The 21,319-nt window shown below is 47.8% G+C and overlaps 1 protein-coding gene across 2 annotated transcripts in view; it reads right to left on the minus strand.

Annotated features, from left to right (window-relative positions):
• Window positions 1-21,319, minus strand: part of DTX1 (deltex E3 ubiquitin ligase 1) — a 593,706-nt gene that overhangs the window by 47,160 nt on the left and 525,227 nt on the right. For both annotated transcript variants that reach the window (XM_069619247.1, XM_069619248.1), the window contains 3 exons: window positions 19,776-19,837; window positions 8,400-8,558; window positions 7,087-7,248 (listed from right to left, as the gene is read on the minus strand). In XM_069619247.1, coding sequence (XP_069475348.1) covers window positions 7,087-7,248; window positions 8,400-8,558; window positions 19,776-19,837 — 383 coding nt within the window. The remainder of the gene's footprint in view (window positions 1-7,086; window positions 7,249-8,399; window positions 8,559-19,775; window positions 19,838-21,319) is intronic.

Consider the following 21,319-nt stretch of genomic DNA (forward strand, 5'->3'; position numbering starts at 1 on the left):
TACTAGCAATGAGAGAGGTCACATAATAAGGATGATTTAATGAATTAATGTTTTGTTCACAACAATTGCGTACAACTATAACTGAGTAGAACAAGAAAATGCACAAATAATTCTGCTACTAACCCTCCCAACAACGTGTAGCTAATTGTGTCATTGTACCTTTTTTCTTTTTGGTTTATGTTTATGTTTTAAAAGCCTCATGTCGAGTTACAGGCCTACATTTTTTCGATGTTTGTGAATTATTAATTAAAATCTTTGTTCTACGGATTCATCGGCCCTATTCTGTGACCTCTCCCATTGCTAGTATTTGTTAACCCTAGCTTTTGATGCTTTCCGTACCTTGCCTATAATGCGTCCCTGATCAGGGCTAGTTTTTGACTCTTTTTTCCACGGTGCAAATCCACCCTCTACAGTCAGGCCCCCCTTCAACAACAAAGAGGGTACCCTTTGCCCCACATATATCCTTCTACTTTGGAGAAGACGTTTTGTCCTGGGACACAGCATTCAATTTGGACATTGAGAAGACTCTGCTGACAGCCATTCATAGTCAAGTCCATTCCTCCTAGCGTTACATGCCCACCTTGCCTGTGTAAATCAAACGTCCCCTGATCCAAAGACACCCGTGGGCCTGCTTGGAAGCAGCAGCAGCAGCAACATCTTGAGGGCACCACTTATGGTAATGTTCTGTGGGGGCTGCTACAACAACAGTAAGTCTGCTAAACCTCCCCTCTATACCATTGCCTACCTTACAAATCACTCACCTTTACACATTTTTGGGGGACATGATGTCACTTTGCTGCCGCTAGAGCCAGATCTTCTCTCACTCTGGCTGTTGCTTAAAGCATGGTCTTATGAGATCCAGCCACTTGGAAGCTGTCCTCATTGTAAAAAAGAAGCCCTTCTGCATCAACGCAGTTTGGCCAGGTAACAATTTGGCGCTATATAGTGCCCATTGCTCTCCCAGTAGGCCTAGAAGACTCTCTTGTGCATCATAGCCCTTCCCATGACTGAGGAGCTTCAAGGAACCCTATCTGAATTGGACCTCATACAGGGTTGTGATGATGTCCCATGGCTGGGCCTTAAGGTGCATGTGAGGGTGACTCAGGGGGGTGGGCCACACTACCAGTTACATGATATGTGGCTTGAGGGTGATATGCGGCGGACTCCCAGGTCCCCCAACAATTCTGTAGGCCTACGACAATGCTCAAGCACGGTACTGCCCTTTTAAGAAACCAGAGCCGGATTATTGTGTTGAAATCCGTGAAACCTGTAATCCTGGACCCACAGTATCTGATCCATTGTGATAACACGCAAGGGTTTACCCAAGTAGCGTCAATCAAGGTCCTGCTCACTGCTACAGAGGAGAGGGCCCAGCAGACCAGCAAGCAGCCAAGGGTCCGGCCGGCTCCGCTTATGAAGCTCGCCATGGACACTTTGCTACATGATTCAATGTCAGCCTTTTAGAGGCTTGGCCCCCTTTGGTAGGGAATTCAGCACAGTAAAATGAAACACCTCAGCATGTGAAGCCCTGGTGGCCCAGCCAATCCCTGAACTGGGAACATTATCATACACAGCTGCAAGTCTCTACCAGAAATATGCCCATGGTGCAGTAAAAACCAACGCAGGGAGAATAGTGGTGTGGTAGTTTGGAATATGAGAGCAGCCATTGAAGGTGCTGAGGAGTTGGTGGGGCGGTTGAAATGAAGGTGCGGGAGGAGTAGAAGCTGTAATTAGTTGAAGGTGCAGGAGGAGTAGAAGCTGTAATTAGTTGAAGGTGCAGGAGGAGTAGAAGCTGTATTTAGTTGAAGGTGCAGGAGGAGTAGAAGCTGTAATTAGTTGAAGGTGCAGGAGGAGTAGAAGCTGTAATTAGTTGAAGGTGCAGGAGGAGTAGAAGCTGTAATTAGTTGAAGGTGCAGGAGGAGTAGAAGCTGTAATTAGTTGAAGGTGCAGGAGGAGTAGAAGCTGTATTTAGTTGAAGGTGCAGGAGGAGCAGGAGATGGAGGAGGAGTTGGAGGTTCAGGAGGAGTTGAAGATCAGGGAGGAGTTGGGGGGCAGGGTGGACCAGTGGCATGTCCAGACTCTTTTGACTGGGGTGGCCCAAGTGGGGTGCTGACCTATGCAGGGGTGGAATGAAGTAGGAGCGCACACACAGATAATGATCATAGTTTAGGATGATGGGGTGGCACCCGGGGTGCTCAATCAGATTCTTGGGTAGCATTTGCCACCCCAGGCCACTCCCTGGACACGCATATGGACTGCAGGTAGAGATACATGTGAGGTTGGAGGAAAAAAAACAACAGAAGGTACGGAGAAAGCAAGAGAGTTTGGAAGAGGTGACCTTCCAGAATGAGGGGAGAAAGTCAAAGAGATTGGGCGAGGTTGTAGAGGTACAGGCAGACATCGTCGCTCCAAGCTCCGCCCATATGTTACCTATATGTGTGGAACCAGAGATGACGACATGTGCAGTTCCAGTCAGTGTACAAATACTGTAGAGAACCTTCGAGACAAGATATCCATTAAGGAAACCCTATCTAAATGGACAGAGATATAGCACTCTTTTGGATGAAGGACCAGAAGAAATGTGTAATTGAACACAGAAAGGAGCCTTATGATGTCACATGAAATGGAGTTGTTGTATCTAGAAGCTGGATGGAGATAAGAAACATAACAAGTATTCTCTAAAGACTTAAAGAATAGATGGTATAGATGAGCAACATATGGGGCTCGAGATGAAGATGCTCAGTCTACAAAAACAGTGAAGAAAATGTAAATCAGTTTACACGTGTACAGTTGCTGGAAACGAATAGGGAAATGTATTCATAAGGCTGGCTACGTAGTGAATTAGATTGCGGCGAGGCGCCAATGTATGTACATAGGAATGTATATAACCTGGATGTTCCACAACGCACTTTAGCAGGCAGAAAGTTCATGAACAAGAAAAAGACTTTCAAAATGTGTGGCACAGCTGGAAATTACTGATGGCATGGCAAGTTTTAGAGACGATGGGGCTGGCTCAGAACCAAGGGAAAAGACCACAGTGTAACTGATGACTGTCAAGAAAGTTACAAGGAATGTAAGAAAGGAACACGCTACCGTTTGAAGCAGTATGGAAAAAACAGTAAATGTTTCTACAGGTCATTATTTAAAAGGATGAAATACTTCAAAAGGCTCAAAAGAGTGGTCTTCAAGTCACATTGGTAATATCAGAACAGCTTGGGTCAGGCTGTACCGAAACTAAAAAGACACAGTGAAGCTATCCTCCCTTTATTTCCCAGGCAAAGTCCTCAGCTACAAGGCCAAGTTCAAAACCTAATTGTCTGAACAAACTGAAGGAGTGTTGACTGATAATGGGTTAATTGTAGGGGAGGCATGATCACGCAGAGTTTCCATGCACCTGTAATGGTAGCCTGGGTGCTGCTAGTGTAAGGAATATTACAGAAGGGTACAAGGGGGCCAAACCAATCTTAGCGGGCCGCCTAATGAAGAGCCCTATAGTATGAAGACCCAATGAATCGTTGTGTATTTAGTGACGACAATAATGACCAGTTATTAGGGGTGGGTTCTGATGCTCACCTGACTTAAGTACTCAATCATAACCAGTGGCTATATAGAACATATACTTAGATGTTCACGAAGAGCCAATCATGGGTGCCCATAAGTTTTGTAGTTTGCCATGTAATATGATGTCAGCAGTGACTCATTTTTGTTATAAAATAACTGTTTTTTGTTAAAAGCTTGGAGACTAAACTGTGCGGCGTCGGATGACGCCCATTGTACTCCCTGTTTTAGACAATTGAAATTAAAACAGAAAAGCTCTTTGCCAAACTTCCTGAGTCCTTTTGATTATTGATGTCTGAGTAACTTCTGCACCCCCATCCACCTCTGAGTAGTGCCACCTCGTCCTAAAGGGCTCTTGGGAATAAGAGTTGAAGGTTAATCTCCATGAGGAGATGGGGAAGCAGAAGTTATAGGAGACAGGTTAGTGGAACTATAGAAAATTATCATGAGAGAGAAAGGCATAGACATTGCAAGGAGGAAGGACATGCACTTGGAGGAGAGGAAACAATTATGCCGTCAGAGAAGGAGACCATGTGTCAAACATCACAAGCCTGTAAAACACGGATGAGGGGTGGGAGGTGCAGGAACCTAACTCAGGGAGGTGAACCTCAACTCAATCAGGCAACTAGAAACCCTCCCTGCTTACCGCACCACAGGAGACATTGCATTCCCTTCTCGAGGAGAACTCAGAGCTCCTGCAAGATTACCTGCGATATCTTACAGGCGATAGCCAACCAATAGCTTCTTGGGTGAAGCCCAATCACTGATCTTCTTTCTTCTCTAATCTAAACCCATTTTGTAAATTGTGACTATTCAAACTGTTTTTGCATTTTTATGTTTCATTGTTCATAACTCTGATGTTTTACAATACATTCTCACACTATTTTGTAAATAAAAAAGAATGTGGTTTGACAGAACTTGTGCTCTACCACGTTCTCATGTATCTCTTCACTGCGTTAATTTAGATGTTGCATCATCTCTGACTGCCCTGCGGGTGTCGACCAAATGACCCCTGGACTGCAAACCTACCTCAGGCTGGAAACAGCATCAAGCTGGCTGCAGCACCCGCCACGGCATCAGAACTGTAGCAAGGAACGCTGTTGATCTCCAGCTCAGCCAGAGACCCGTGCCGGGTCACCCGTTAAGGTGGATGGGAGGTGCCCCACCATCTTTCAGCCACCAATGATGAGAAACAATGTCCCTGAGTGACAGTCGGCCTAACACTGTCTCCCTCCCTCATGGACATTGTCTCTCTGTGCTGAAAATGTGAAATGCGCAGCCAAGCTCACTGCAAATACACACTACAGTTTGTTCCCAGCTTGTGGGATATGCACTCCACAAACCGGGAACAAATGGTCGTCTGGAGGCACAAAATTGGAAGCACCACTGAGGCAGAGATGGACCTTCACCACACCCCCTAGCATGTCTGTCACATGATTACGTGTGCGTGTGCGTGTGCGTGTGTGTTGGGTTGTGTGTGAATATGTTGGTGGCGATGTTTGGGTGAAGGAGCAGCAAGGAAAATATGCAGAAAAATCAATACGAACATCTTGTTTGCAGTGGCAATTCTGCAATATAATGTTGAGACAAGTCTCAATTTCTTTGGACATAATTTGCATTAAACAAGGGCAGCAACATGAGGCATATTGTTGAATTAAACAAGGGCAGCAACATGAGGCATATTGTTGAAATAGGATTCATAATGTGTTGGAGCATAATCGGCATGAAACTGGAACATCAGAGCAGGTTGTTGAGAAAGGCGTCAGGCATTCCTATGGGCAATATCGTCATGAAACAGGAGCAATGCTGCACGTTGTGGAGACAGGCCCAATAAAGTTCTGTGGCAAAGCAGGCGGCAAGGAGGATGCAATTGAAATATATGTTGTGGCCAGGCTACGTGATTTGCTTTTTGCAGAATGAGCATGAAATGGTAACAGCTTGATGGGTACCATGATTTGCTTTACGCACAATTGACATGAAATTAGGGCAGCTTTGCAACATACATTGGTGACCTGCATTATGCACAAGCAGCATGGAAATATGCTTTACAGGGGCAATGCTGACATATATGGCTAAAACAAGCCTCATGACCTTCTTTGGAAACAATCAGCATGAAAGGGGAGTAGCGCGGGGTTGTTTTTAACAGTCGGCATGATGTACTTTGGACATAAGCAGCAAGAACATGTATTGTACAGTAACAATGGTGGCATGTATGGTTGAGACAAGCCCCATGAGGTTCTTTGTGCACAACCAGCACAAAAGTGGGGCAGTGCTGGCATATGTTGACAGTCGTCATGATGTACTTTATGCACAAGAATCAGTACAAAATGTGTCTTACAGTTGAAATGCTGGCATATACAGATGAGCCAAGCCTCATTAATATCTTTGGCACCACAAACAGCATAAAGGGGGGGCAGTGCTGGAATATGTTGTGGATAGGCCTCATTATTTGCTTAACACATCATGAATATTTTTTTACATTGGCAATGCTGACATATATTGTTGAGATAAGTCCTCATGGTTTGCTTTGAACACACGTAGCAAGTACATGGGATTTACATTGGCAATGCCGGCATATATCGTGACAGGGCTTCATAGTTTCCTTTTGGCACAGCCAGTCTGAAATAGTGTTGCAAAATGGTCTTGTGTTCTGTTTGTGACCTGACATCTATTGGAGTATTTACTGTGCTCACCTACAAGACCGATGGTAAATTCTATGGGTTTTCACAGATTCTTTCGAAATTTGTGGTGTAAAAAGCCTTGATTTTTATAATTCTTTGAAGGGGAGAGCACCCGTATTGCTATGAGTTTGTTTTGGTCCACTCACTGAGTTTGTTCTAATCCTGGGAAATCATTATTCGACCACCACTTTAAAAAATCGCCAGCTCTACTTTTAGAGACTATTCTGGAATTTATCATTGTCCATAATGTTCATGGAAAGGAGATCTTAACCATGAATGATTTAACAGAATGCCGGACGGAGAAGCTCCTGCGCCTTAAACCATGCCATTATTTTAAGACTAATTACAGCGATTCGACATTGATTTTGGTAATTAGCCATAGTTTTGATGAACTACAATTGTACGATATTTTTCTGGGAACAAGATTGCATATTTAAATAATAATTTACCACGGACCTAATTACGTCTTGAATTGCATTTATGAACTATCCTGTTGTGAAAGCCCACCCTATAGGCCAATCGCAGTCACACAATGTAAACTAGCGTGTGCCTGTGTGTGCACACGCATGATCCATCTGCCTATAATGTAGAGTTCATTGCATGTGCTCTACCTTCAATGCAAAGTGCAGGCTGTGTGCTAGGTGTACAATGAAATGTGCAGGGCATGCTCTTGGTATATAATGGTAAGTGTGGTCTCTGCGCCGTGAGGACTTATTCTCTGACCTGCAGAGTGCCCTGTGCATCACTCTGGATCGCTCAATGTTTGGTATGAGAAAAGGTAGGGAAGATGAGGGTGGACAGGAAGGAGTGCGATGCTGGGCACGGGGTAACGAGGGCATGTCCTCACCTGGATTCCTGATGGGATGTCGTATACGATGCGGATGGTTTTGAACTCGTTGTAGCCTGGCAGGGTATGAGGGATGAGGTGAAATTCCATCTTCCCAGGTGGTTGCGTTCCGGTCTTCTCGCCATAGATGGCTTTACAGGTAGGGCACTGCAGGCTGCCATCCTTCCGGGTCAGGGAGGGTAAGAGCAGAGAGGGCAAAGTGAACATACAACAAAAAACATGCAACAAAGCTTGGCACACCACACTGGAATGCCACATTAGAAGCTGGGGTTCTCTTCACATCTGGTTCCGGGATCGGAATAGATCAGACCAGTATTCGAATCATCCACCCGCGTGCCGCACCTTTCCTGGGCTCACGGTCCTGGAAATGACCAGGGTTCATTCATTTCCCCCTGGGATTAGATCTGAATAATGATTGGACACTGGAAAACCAAGTCTAGTTTAATGCACTGGGTTTTACCTTGTCGCTTCCTCGCTAGTATAGGTCTAAGGCAGAGATCCCATAATGTCAGCTGCCGCGTTACTCCTGAGATGCTCTGTCCCTACCCTGGTCTTCTTCTTGTACACTCAGTCAATTCGGGGGGGGGCATGAAGACTCTGGGAACATTGGATTTCATGTTGCCTGTGTTGGTTTATGCTTGGGAATTTGGGTGATGCTTTGGTGTAGCCACCCTTGAGAGTCGCGCGCCACTCTAGGTCTCACAGTGCTGATGACAGCGGCCATTTTGAAAGGCTCCCTGCCCTAGGATGTTTGTCAGAGCTGTAGGAGATAACCCCAGGGCTGTAATCTACCGAGATGTCCATCAGTAAGCAAATGTTTAACACCGCCACCAGGATGAAAGCCTCAGTTATTTAATTGACACAACAAAATAATCGACAGGCAGGTCTTAGTCTATCAGCCTTATTTTAAATGCATAACCACCTCTGTTTCACCGCCTGAAGCTCATTTATGTCCTCCTCATGGAGAACACGCACAGACATGGAGCTCATACTCAATAGTCTAGTGGAAGGTCCCTAACTTTACCAACCACGAAAGTGGTATCTGAAGTCGGATGTTTCCACCACGGCTGCTGCCAATCCGGTAAGGTTTACTGTCGAGGGCACATTTCCCTCAGGAGGTGGTAGTAATGATAGTCACATGCCTTAAGCATCAAGAGGTGTAAGGAGTACTGGTATGGGGGACATGGTGCTATAGGTCGCTCATGCCATCTCACATAGGAGGCACACACTGGCAAAGGGCTCTGTGGCACACTGCTGTGCATCAGTGCTGTTTCAGGGGCCTGGGGAGGGGTGCAGCGTGGTTTGATGCTTACCTTGTTCCCATTATTGTACATGGCCACCAGGCAAAGGAGATGGTACATGTGCCCACACTTTCCCAGTTTGCCAACAAGCTCTGGTTTGATACCCTTGTGGCTAAGGACCCCTTCATAGCCAGATGACGTTACGAGTCTCTCCATGCAGATTGTGCAGTCCTGGATTCAAAGAGAGAGAGGGGAAGCGAGAGAGAGAGAGAGACAGAGAGACAGAGAGACGGAGAAAGAGAGAGAGAGAGACAGAGAGAGAGAGAGACAGAGAGAGACAGAGAGACAGAGAAAGAGAGAGAGAGAGAGAGACAGAGAGAGAGAGAGAGACAGAGAGAGAGGGAGAGAGAGGGAGAGAGAGAGAGAACATGAGAGGGGGCATACAAACTTTATTTAATTAGACTTTCAACTGTACAACCTAACATCTGCCCACATCAGACTCCCATGCCCAACACCCACCCCCAGGGCCTGCTTTACACTTCCAGGTCCTGATCCCAATGCACGTATCCTTATCCGGCCTAACATATTCTCAGCCCAAACATTATTTCCATCTTCTAACTGTGCGCGCTGTGCCTAATGTCACACGTTTACTTCCCTGCCCTCTACCTGACATTCTGCCCATGCTCGAGGCCCCCTTCCTGCGCCTTGGTCCCCATTAAAGTTACTTCCCCCCATTCATCATCTGGCCCAAATTGCACTATAACTTCTGAAAATCCGAAACAGTATGTTTATGTTAAACTCGCTCCGCTGTTCCGCTTTGGTACACGTTCTGGGGATGGATTAAGGCTCAGCTGTGTTGCCCTGGAGATGAGAGGCTGGCACTGCTCTACCAACATCACAGATCTAATAACATGCGAGAGTTGCACGGATCCTACTGGAGTTCCATTTCATGGATGTACACAGATCTCTAGCCCTGGGAGGGTTCATCTCTCTAATGTTAGCCTCCCGCAGTGGGAGGATTACACCAAGTTTCAAAGAAATTAAAGGAGTTTGGGAATATGTTAAAATAAAATATTTGCAATAGCATTTGGGCCTGTACAGAAACTCTTGACAACTAGTTGCAACTTGCCTTTCGCCTTTGCTATAGAAAGTTGGGGAACTTGTCTTATAAATACCTGAATTGTTGTTGTGAAATAAAGGGCGGAAGGGAAAACCATAGCTGCCAAATGACGTGTTGATAGTGGGGAGTGTTGCTCTGGAAGAACCACCAGCCACAGCTGAGAGGGACTGCACACTTATTAACATCTGCTTTGTTCTATTGCTCCATTAAGAAGAAAGGTCCAATAAATGGCACGTCACTGGGAAGTGATTGCAGGGCAACCTCCCCCAGCTGCGCTGAGGAGAACCCCACACAGGTGACAACGACATTCAAAATGGAGATGAGCTTGGATAGCGCCCAGTTCACAGTCCCTGTGCACTTTATATTAAGCGGATTCTTCAGTGCAAATGAGCAGCTCCCGCCGGGGTAGCGCGGCTGCTTCCGCAGGCCTCGGGTAGCGCGGCTGCTTCCGCAGGCCTCGCTGCCAGCAGGAAGGGCATTTATGCAGGACTGGATGGCCAGCGCTATTGTACTAGACTTGGGGTAGCCCTGTGGTGATGACTCTGCTGTGGTCTGCAGTCTGCTTTCCCTGCTGGCATGCTGTCATGCCATACATGTTCTGAGCGCAGAATGCTGTGTGTCTGTGTGTTACCAGCTGAGAGAGGCTGGTGGGGAGGTCCGTCCCTAGTGTATTTCTTTGGTATCAAGTGATGTTACCAACAAAAAAAAAAGACCGAATCAACGTTTACCGAATAAATATCGAATAATAAATATATATGGGGTGGGGGTGTCGATTGGAAATAGAAATGCAAGGAGATCCCCCCTCCCCCACCAATTAAAACAAAATCGGTAAAAGTTGATTTGGTCCAAAAAATTCGGCAACGCCACATGGAAACCCTGAGGCTCCTGGTCTGCTTCCAAGAGGGCATAGTACAACTTCTCTCCTCTCATCATCCAGACCTTTCCCTCATACTGACATGCTCCACCAGAGAGAGACCTTTCATCCTGAGAGATCTATGCAGCTGCCCTTGAGATGGAGTGGCATCTCATGGCACACCCTTGGAGAAGGACCCCGGGGGCGCGCTAGAGAACAGGCACGTCTCTCTTCTGCCCCACAGTTGCCTCTGCACTGGCTGCAAGGGAGGAGCACCTCGGCTCTTGCTGAACTGTGGGAGCCCATGAGAGTCCTTCTCTGTGCAAGGGCCTCCTTTCTAGAGAACCTCCACGCAATACATTGTTTGTGATCTGGTGTCTCCTTGTGGCTTGACGGGGAGCATCTATTAACCTGGCTGTTGCCTAAAGGACCCTCAGGTCAGATCTTATCACCTTGGATGCGGTCCTTGCGCGTAAAAAACTGTTGGCTCCTGGTGAGGTGTATGCATACACAATGATGGAGTTAGACTGCTCGATTTAATTTGAAAGCTTTTCTTTTGGTTTTTGTTCAGCATCAGATGGGCATGATTTGTCTGCCTGCATCATGAAGAGGGGCAGTTTCCTGCAGTGTTTGGTTTGTTGCTTCCTGTTTGGGAACGTTCCCTCCAGATTCCCGAAACTATCATTCTCACTCTCGCACGCGCTCTCTGTTTTTTTCTCTCTCTTATTCTCTCTCAGTCTCTTTCACATTCTCTCTCCCCCTCTCTTCCACTCTCCTCTTTCATTTTCTCCCATTCTCACTCTCATTCTCTCTCTGTTACTCTCACTCGCTCATTGTCCCACTTTTCTTTTCTTTCTCTCTTTCCCTCTTTCTCTCTGTCTCTCGCCCCTCTCTTTCTCCCTCTCCCACTTCTTCTCTATCTCTATCTTTCTGTCTCTCTCTGTTTCTCTCTCCCTCCCTCTCCATCTTTCTCTCTTTCCCTCTCTTTCCATCTCTCTGTCTCTTGCCCCCGCTCTCTCTCCCTCTCCCACATCTTCTCTATCTCTGTCTCCTCCCCAATCGCCCACAGAGTGGGCGGGCCAGCGTTGGGGAACCTTCACTCAAGGTGCAAGGAGGCAGTGCAAGTCTCTTCTCATCTAGAGCGTGTATCACTGTTGGAAGCTGTGATACACCTGACATGTTCCAGGTCATGGATGCAGCACTAGATTCTATCTTTCTCACAATGTTGAATGATTCCTGCATGTCCTTGGGGACCCCAGATTCCATTACTGTTGTGCTCTTGGAAGCCTTCACTTCAGCTCCCAGGATGCAGTGCAGTCGCTTTCTCTTCCTCATGATGTTTCCTTGTTACTGTTATGTGCCAGTTGACCTATAATACAGATTCCTTCATGGTTACACTCTTGGGAAGCTTCACTCCAGGCTCCAAAATGCATTGTGGTTTCACCTTCTCTCTCCCATTGGTCACTGGTTTCTGTACCATGCTTGGAAACCTACAATGCAGGTTCTGCGATGCAGCGTGACCGCCCTTTCCCTATCGCAATATTACAGGTTACTGTTGCATGCTTGGGTCTCCCCTTGCTTCAGGTGCTATAATACCCTTTTCTCTCAAAATGTTCACTTGTTGCTATTGCAATCGTGGGAACTTTCATTCCAGGTTTCAGAATGGAGCATGGCTTCTCTTTCTCTCTCATAGTGGTCATTGTTTTCCCGCAGTGGCTGGTGTTTCCACTCAGCAACTCGGCCTGTTCTCTCTGTCCTCCTCCTTCTCTCTGGATCCCTCCAATCCCTCACACTATTGTGTCAGTGTTTTATCTCTCACACGGTATCCCTTCTGGGTGGTTGCTCAACAGTGGTATCCTTGCACTCCAACATCCTGCTAGTGCGCAACCACACTCCCTCCTGGGAGGCATCCAAAGCTTTGTTCCTCTTTCCTGCTTGTCTTACTCTATGTACCGCTGCTTATGGACTCTATTTCATTTAATTTGATTTTGTCATTTGTATAGCGCCTTTCACCTTGGGTATGGTCCCAATGCACTGTCGATTGAAGGCCCTCGGCGGGACCGAAGTCCGAAGTATGGGAAAGTTGGGAGGTGCTAGTATGCGTGTGTGCATAATGGCCATTAAAGGTTATGAGGGCTTGGCCGAGTCCTTAACAGCCATGTTGGACATCCCGCTGCTGGCCCCTCCTAGGATTTCTAGTGGCATCAACTCATTTGCAAACCACCCTGCTGTTACTAAGCAGGTGCGGCTCATCAGCATACTACTTCCAATGAAGCAGGAACCCTTGTTCATGAATCTCTTTTCTGTCTGTTGCTATGCACTGCGCATCAGAGTCTGTCTTATGTGTTCATGGGAACTCTGCTCTCTGGCCTCCCACTAGCTATTCTCTGACTTGCAGAGCTGTGGTTCCACTCATATGATGATGGATATTTGCAAACACTCAGGATACCTCTAAGTTGCTGTATGACCCCAGCTTGCTACCAACATTTGAGCCATATGCCCTTGTAAACTCATTGCTTGACTTTAGAATAAGTGTTGCATGGGGGCGCTCGTGAGCCCAGCCAAAATGGCCGCGAGCCTGTGAGCTCCCAGCTACCCTGAGAAATACGGACATAATTTGGCGCTTCCCTGACAGCGTCCTGCCTCCACACGTGGGGCAAGTCTTTATGAAAGCCCCGTCCTCGGGCTGGTGGCGTTTGCAGAGGCACAGCCGACTCGTGGTGCTGCCCGTGGAGGTCTGGCCCTCTCCTGTGGGTGACACTCCGGTGAGAGCCCCGGCCGCGTGGTGTGGTCGGGCGTGTTGGTGCTTGGTGGACGGCCCCCGGATCGTGGCCCCGACAGGAGGACTGGTGGAGGGCGAAGGCAGAGTTGGTGGCTCGGAGGCCCTCGGGTGCGGTCTGTCTGGTGGGGGATGTGTGGTCTACCTGCCGGCTGCCGGGCAGTGGAGTGGAGGTGCTCCGGGCTCGCGGGAGAGGCACGCTGACAGCAGAGCCCGGGAGCTTGGGAGTGGAGATGAGGGCGCTCCTCCCTTGGACTGCGCACGTCTCTGATTGCCGGGGCGTGCCGGCGGGGCCGGTACCGTGGTGGAGGCTTGCCTGGGCTGGCCTTGGCGGCATGGTGGGCTCCTATCAGGCTCCCCTGACCTGGCCTGGGACTGCATTGCGCTCCCTGGGGAGACGAGGCCTGGAGGCGGCATCAGGGGGCCACGGTTGCTAGAAGAGGAGGAGGCTGGTGAGCTCGGGTCTGCCGGGGGGCGGTCCCGCTGAGCCCGAGCGGGGCTGAGGAGGAGCGGCGTACACGGCTTGGAAATACGGCGAGCTGAGAGGGGGCTGCGCACGCCCTGGAGCGGGAAGTTTGAGCCCTATGATATAACTCTTGGCACTGGTGGCGGTGCCTAGGGAGGAGTGGCTTGGATACACTGCTGGGCATTGCGGTGGAACAGTGATCCGAGCGGCGGAGCATCAGCTGAGGGAGGCTGAGGGCAGCCCATGTAGTAAACTGCAGTGCCGCGCACTGAGTATATTCTATACTCCGCAGGCCTTAATTATTGGAGCCCCCCGACGGGGATGGTTGGGGGAGCTCTCCAAGACTGATGGCGCGCCTGTGACTACACACAACATCTGCGGTGATCTGGGTACGGTTGTCATTCTTGTCTGGTGCCCTGGAGGGGCGAACTTGTGAGGGGCCAGTCGGGTTCCTCCCTCCTCCCGAGTGGAGGGGGATGTCGATGTCAGGTAAAGGAGGCAGACAACAGAAGTCGGCTTCGGCGGGGAACGTGGATTCCATGGAGCAGTCACAGGGGTTGCAGTCCCCGCCAACGGTCGATCCTCTGAGGGCCTTCCAGGATATCAAAATAATGTTTAATAAATTACAGTCCAGTATTCAAGCCCTGGATGGGAAAATGGACACACTCACCTGCAAGGTAGACCAAATGCAGGTCAGACTAGACAAGCATAGCGATCGGCTAGTTGAAGTGGAGGGTAGGGTGTCAACGGTGGAGGATGAGTCCAGTTCCCTCGTTAGAGATATGACATCGGTGAAGAGGGCATTGAAAGAGCTGACGATAAACAGGATGATTTGGAATCACGCACTCGGAGGAACAACCTGCAGATTGTTGGTGTGTCGGAATTGATGGATCAGAAAAATATGGAGCAACAGGTGGAGAACATGCTTAAAGAGGCCCTAGGCCCGGAGGGCTTCTCTGAATTGTACATAGTGGAAAGACCGCACCGGGTGCCCTTGGGAATGAAGCCGGTCCCTGGGGCGCCCCCGCGTCCGATCATAGCAAGGATGCTAAATTATTGGGATCGGGATACCGCTCTCCGCAAGGCGCGGGAGAAGGGGTCAGTTTCTTACAAGGGAGACAACATTAGACTATTCCCTGACTTCTCGGACAAAGTCCAAGCATCCAGGAAATCATTTCTGGAAGTGAAGAAGCAGCTGAGGGATCGAGGGATTCGTTATGCTATGCTGTTCCCGGCAAAACTTCGAGTTGAGCACGATGGCAAAGCGAAGTTCTTTCACACTCCGCAAGAGGCCTCCAGCTTCTTGGAGCGGCTGCTGCAGCAGCCCCGGCAGAGGGGGAATATTGAACAATAAGGTCTTCATGACATTATATCCTTTACAGTAGCCACTGGTTAATGTAGGCTTGGCTGACGGGGTGCACTGTTCTTCGGAGGTGAGCAGGGTTGGCTGGGCCCAGAGTGGTACCTCAGGCGGAAGCTATAGGGAGGTCTGATGTTCAGGTCTCAGTTTGGGTATTGGGGGTGTTTAAAAGGGATGGGGGTGGGGCATGTGTTCACTGACAAGTTGGGGTTGTTGGTGGGGGAGGGGATTGACACACTTGATCGAGGGTTTTTTAAAGCTGTCCTGCTGCAGTGCCCCAGAGGGTTGGGTCAACCTGTGGGCAATATAGCTACCTACTGGAAGTATGGCGTCAAAACAATTCTGTACATGGAATGTCAGAGGGTTGAAGTGCCCCATAAAACGCCGCAAGGTACTGCTGTATATGCAGAGACATAAAGTTGGAATAGCATTTCTCCAAGAGACACATTTAATGAGGGATAATGAATCCGCCTTTGGGAAATCATGGGGCTGTCATAGGTATTTCTCGTCGTATTCTACATATGCCAGGGGGGTTTGCATATTGATTCATCATGGGGTCGGGTTCCATCTGGTTTCATCGGTGAAGGACAAAGGGGGAAGAAGTCTTATAGTACAGGGCACCATACAAGGGAAGCTGTATACCTTTATTAACTACTATGGGCCTAACAATGATACGGTAGAGACCTCGATTGGATAGATAGGCAGCTTGGTGCTTCAGTGGCTGGGGTGGTGACATGGGCCGGGGATTTCAACACTTTAAATCTAACCTGAATTGGATAGATCCAGGGGAATGCAGGGTTTTGGGAACAAAGGGAGGCACCGCCTGCGAGAGATGTCACTTTTCTGGGATGTTGCAGATGTGTGGACTGTGCGACACCCTGGGTCACGGTAATATATATGTCACTCCGATACCTATGGGTCGGCTTCGAGGCTTGACCTTTTTCTTGTTTCGCAATCGCTGCTTGGCAAGCTCAGAGGGGTCGAGATCCTTGCTCTCACCCTCTCGGATCACGCACCTGTGCTTCTGGATTTGGGCGTAGAAGGGCGGGTTCAGGGCGTTTACATGGCGATTCAAGAGCAAAGGTATGTCCGATGCGGTATTTAGGGATGGCTTGCAGACGGCGATTGACACCTTTCTTGAACTGAACATAGGTTCCGCACAATCCCCGGGTGTACTTTGGGAGAGCCTGAAATGTGTGTTACGAGGGGAATGTATATCCAGAGAGGCAGGCATTCTCAAATTATTCAGGAGGGAACTAGTGGCCAAGGAAGAGATCCTGCGGAAACTGCAGGTGACTAACCCAGCTCCTCCCGATCATGTTCGGGCGGAGATTCTTAAGCACCGGCAGGAGTTCCAAGCGTTAGCACTTAGGGAAGTCAAGTTTATGAGAAATGCATCTACTATACGGCAATATGGGGAAGGCAACACGCCCGGCCGCACCCTTGCAGGGATGAAAAAAATTGATACCTTTGCGGGTAGATTACAGGTGATCACGGATGAGCAGGGGAATAACAAGTTTGAGGATACTGGAATTGTCCAGCAGTTCTTTTGGTTCTATAGTCGTTTGTACTCCTCGAGTTCAGAGGCTTCACTGGGGGATATTGAGAAATATTTAGATAGGGTCGCGCTACATTGGTGCACGGAAGCCCAGAGGGAACACCTGAATCGTCCGTTGTCGTTAGAGGAGGTTGTAGAGGCGATTAAGGCTCTGCCGAATGGGAAATCGCAGGGACCCGATGGTTTTACGGTGGGGTTTTATAAACACTTTGCCGACTCTCTGGCACCTCAATTGTTAGAGATGTACCAGCACAGCTTGGAATCAGGGACCCTGCCGGACTCGCTGCGAGAGGCAATAGTGGTGGTCCTGTTGAAGCCCCACAAACCTGGGTGTGACTGCTCTTTGTATCACCCAATCTTCTTAATTAACATCGATAACAAGATTCTTGCAAAGATTCTTGCCTCGAGACTGGTGCCCTTTATGCCGGAAATGGTGATAGCAGACCAGGCAGGCTTTATCCCGGCCCCTCTATCTCATATGGCCTTAGGAGAATGTTCGGGTTGATGTTGGCTGTGGCTACATGGGAATCGGTGGTGGCCGCCCTTTTGCAGGTCACCAAAGCATTTGATTCGGTAGAATGGCCGTTTTTGTTTTCAGTTCTTCAGCGAATGGGTATGGGTGCCCATTACGTGAGCTTGGTGAAGCTACTGTATACACAGCCGACAGCGAGGGTGAGGGTGAATGGCCGATTAACACCGGCCATCCCTCTTGAGCGGGGCACCAGACAGGGTTGTCCCTTGTCACCCCAAATTTTTGCCTTGGTGATTGAAGTACTAGCGGAAAGGATTAGAGATGTGCATATACACCGGGGGATTCAATTGTACAATCACAAACTAATAATCTCACTGTATGCTAATGATATGGTGTTGTTTATTAAAGATCCTGAGGTGAACTTGGACCCGGTGATGGAGGAAGTTCAGGGATTTGGGGTGGTGTCCGGGCTACAGGTGAATACATCCAAATCGGTGTCGTTCCCTCTGACGGAAGCTACGTCTCAATTACATGATACATGGCGATTTCAATGGCACATGATCTACACAACTTACTTGGGCATCTACATTGCGAGAGACCCGCAAGTGGTGTATCATAATAACTATCTTAACGCCCTGTATAAAGCTAACTCGGCCTTGAGCATGTGGAAGAAGCTCCCACTGAACCTATATGGGCAGATATCCGTTGTTAAAATGACACTGCTCCCGAGATTTCTTTATATTTTCTTGAACGCCCCAGTAAGGGTCCCCGGGGAATATTTTCGTAGTCTGAAAACTGAGATAATGCGATTTATATGGGCAGATAAACCGGCCAGGGTTTCGTGGGATAAGCTAATGGCCCCGGTGTCAGAGGGAGGCTTGGCGCTGCCGGAATTTGAAACGTACTATGAGGTGGCGCAGGCTGGGTTTCTGGTTTACTGGCACAGATTACAACATGATAGGAATCATATAGAGGTGGAGAGAGCAGTGGCTGCACCCAACCTGCTTCGGTCAGTCATCCTGTTAGCCCCGAGTCATGTGAGATGCCCAAATAATTTAGTAGAGGTAACGTGTAGGGCATGGATTAAACTAGAACAGAAGCAGGGGGGTGGGGTTCTCCATTCACCCCAGCTCCCAGTAACACATACACCGGGGATACCCATTATTGGAGAAAGAAGTTTTGTGGATATGGTTAAAAAACTGGGTATTACATGCTTTGGTGATTTGTTCCCTGAGGGTAGATTTGTATCTTTGGGGGAATTGAGGGAGAAGGGGTCTCTGTCTGCCCTAGATGTGTTTTTATACTTTAGACTCAGGGTGGGTCTTCGATTAGTGTTTAATACCTTCCCTGACCAGCTGCCGATATCCCCCATGTTAGATAAGGCACTTCATGGCCTGCTGGGTAGACGTATAACCACGGGATTGTACTCAATGGCTATCCGGACTAGGAGCATGGGAATATCTTGCCTGCTGGCAAAATGGGAGAAATCATTGGGTAGGGAGATCTCAGAAGAAACATGGAAATACTGCTGCAAGGGTATTCGAAAAGGGGCTATCAATGCTGGGTATAAGCTAATCCATTTTAAGTATATTCACCAATTCTATTATACTCCTGTTAGGCTCAAGGAACTCTTCCCGGAGGCCACAGGAAGATGTAATAGATGCCGTTCAGAAATGGCTGACTTCCTCCATGTTGCTTGGAGCTGCCCGAGCATACAATTGTTCTGGAAGGGAGTGTTTGAAATAATTGGGGGGGGATATAGGCCAAATAATGGACCCTGATCCTATGTTGGGTTTGCTGGGCTACACTAAGGAGGTTCCTAGAGGAATGAGGAGATTGGTTACGCTGCTCCTAATCCTGGCTAAGCAAAGGGTAGCTATGCTGTGGGGGGCGGGACATGCTCTGAAGGTTTCACAATGGAAAAATGACATTTTGTATTGTAATGACATGGAATGTGGGTGGGGATAATTGAATAGGCAACGAAGTTGCAATACTGGCATGTGGGATGCGTATACACATTATCTGCTCTAAAGATCCGCCTCTGGCGCTGGTGGGACATTGGTGCGCGATGATGAAGGGGAGGTCTAGATGGACAATTTGGTTGTTACACATGGGATTACGTACGGAGCCGTCTATAGTTGGACTGTCTTTGGAGGTCTGCGCAGACTGATCTACGGTGGCAATGATAATAATTGTCGGGATGAACTGCACTTGTAAACTTGGTGGTAGACAGTATCGTATGGTGTGTCGAGGGTGGGGGGAGTTGGGAGGCAGGGGGGACTTTGTTGATTGTATGTTGTTATGCAAATTAATAAATAAACTAAAAAAATAATAATAAAAAAAATAAGCGTTGCATTTGCCAAGACTCCAGAGAGACACCTTAATACCTTAATACCAGCAAAAACCTCTCTGTGGCTCATAGATGAACCTTTCAACCTCAAAGTTGTGCAATTTCTCTCAAGTTCTGTCTAATACAGCTTTGCAGACCTCTTACCACAACTCCTGTACTGATCAGACCCACACCCAACCAATCGCTCAGTCTATGGCAAATTGTGTACCTGAGACCCATGTGAATGTACAACTCCCCACATCAACGCTTTCTGCCTTTGTATGACTCCAACCCCATGTTGCCAAATGTTACGTTGAACATCAGTCTCACGCTCTCCACTTTCTCTATCTTTCTTTCACTACAATTAGTTGCTCTATTTGTTCTGTCTGTATTTCGTCATCACAGTGACTATCATGCTAGTCGATGCTATTTCTCACACAAATATGGTATGTAAAGGTTTAGCGTTCATTGGTGCTGGCAGTTTAGCAATGGGCAGGTATTTGGGACTCACCTCATCTGGAGGGTTCTTCACCTTTTGTATGTACCTGCGCACCACATCCTCTGGATTCTTGCCTATCAGAAAAGGAACAGAAATCAGTTGTCAAGTGTGTGATCTTCCAGTGGGCTCAACATATTTCAAATAGGACTGAGACACCTTCCTATATAAAGCTCCCTCATTCACACCCTTGACAGCAAGCAATAACCCCAGTCCGATAAATGAAACCAAAGTGAATGGCATTGGTTGAGTATGGAGGACAAATTTAGCTTCAACCATTACTTCATAACTACTGCCTCAGTGTGCTTGAGGGTCTAAGAGGTCAAACGGATCTCAGGTCCTTACAGGGAGCAGGAAAAAGGCTTCACAGCAGAAGTATATGAGGCATTAAGCCCTGAATGGATCAAGTGAACTTCTCTACAACCATAGGGATTCGACATCCAGTCCATGACAGGACTGGACTCAGTCGATGTGTCTATATGTGCATGTGTGTTCGTGTGCCATTTGAAGCCCAGGGTGGGAGTTATTTCTTACATGGGCTATTTAATCACCAACTACCTGCATGTTAGGTTACATTTCCATTTCACCCCCCCTGATTTGGGGGATGCAGCGAGCACAGGAATGGGTTACAATGTTGAGGAGGGAGATGGTGTTGCACTGTCTGAGACATGCTACATTTTCTGTATTTGACCGCTTATTGATGGTATTCATAATAGGATCATTGAAGGTCAGCTTACCCTTTTCATTCTACTAGCTGCTTCCAATAGCCATAAACTCAACAGTTTGCTATGGTATCTTCGATCCATTGCAGTGTTCTAAATCATATCACACAACTTAAGTCCTTTGTAAAACTTTTTCCCCAGAAGGTGTAATTAAGCCACGTCATTCTCAACGCTTCTTCTTTACCTTCAAATCTTCGGTTTCATACAAAGAACAATCTCCATGAAAGAGATATGGGTGGAGCCGATCAGTGGGGCGAGCAGCACAGGTATGTTCTAGGCAATGCCTTTACATCATGTTTTTACCCAGGTCATGGAAACAGAATATGGATGTAGAAGACCAAAGTGCCACCCCCACCTGTATCCAGAGGAGTTCCAAACCTACTTTGTGAAGATGCAGAGTACAACAAAAGCTGAAAGAAGCGTCTCTTTCCTCATATAGCTTCTAGCGCCTTGTGAGTACTGTGGGTCTGGGGGTTGTGCAGTAGCACCTTGGAGCGTATCTCATGCAATTACCATAATGAATGACCTGGGACCCAAATAACCGGGTGGACTCAAAGAATATGTCAAAGTACTACTTTATTGTCAGCTCAAATAAAGTAGGGAAATCTGGCAAGCATAAAAAGTAGCAGCTCACACGCTCTCGGTTACTTTTCTCTGACACAAAGACTTTATACTTCGATTTACGTCAGCTATGACATCATGCTACTTGGCAAACAACAAAACCTATCGAAGGGAGGGATTGGTTAGGGGAACATATATACTTATAGTATGTCTAAGTGTTAATAGCATCATTGGCTGCCCCTTATCTGGTTGGCACACCTCAAACTACCTCTAAAA

Source organism: Ambystoma mexicanum, chromosome 10 (genome assembly GCF_040938575.1).
Source record: "Ambystoma mexicanum isolate Mex_15411 chromosome 10, UKY_AmexF1_1, whole genome shotgun sequence".
Lineage (NCBI taxonomy): Eukaryota > Metazoa > Chordata > Amphibia > Caudata > Ambystomatidae > Ambystoma > Ambystoma mexicanum.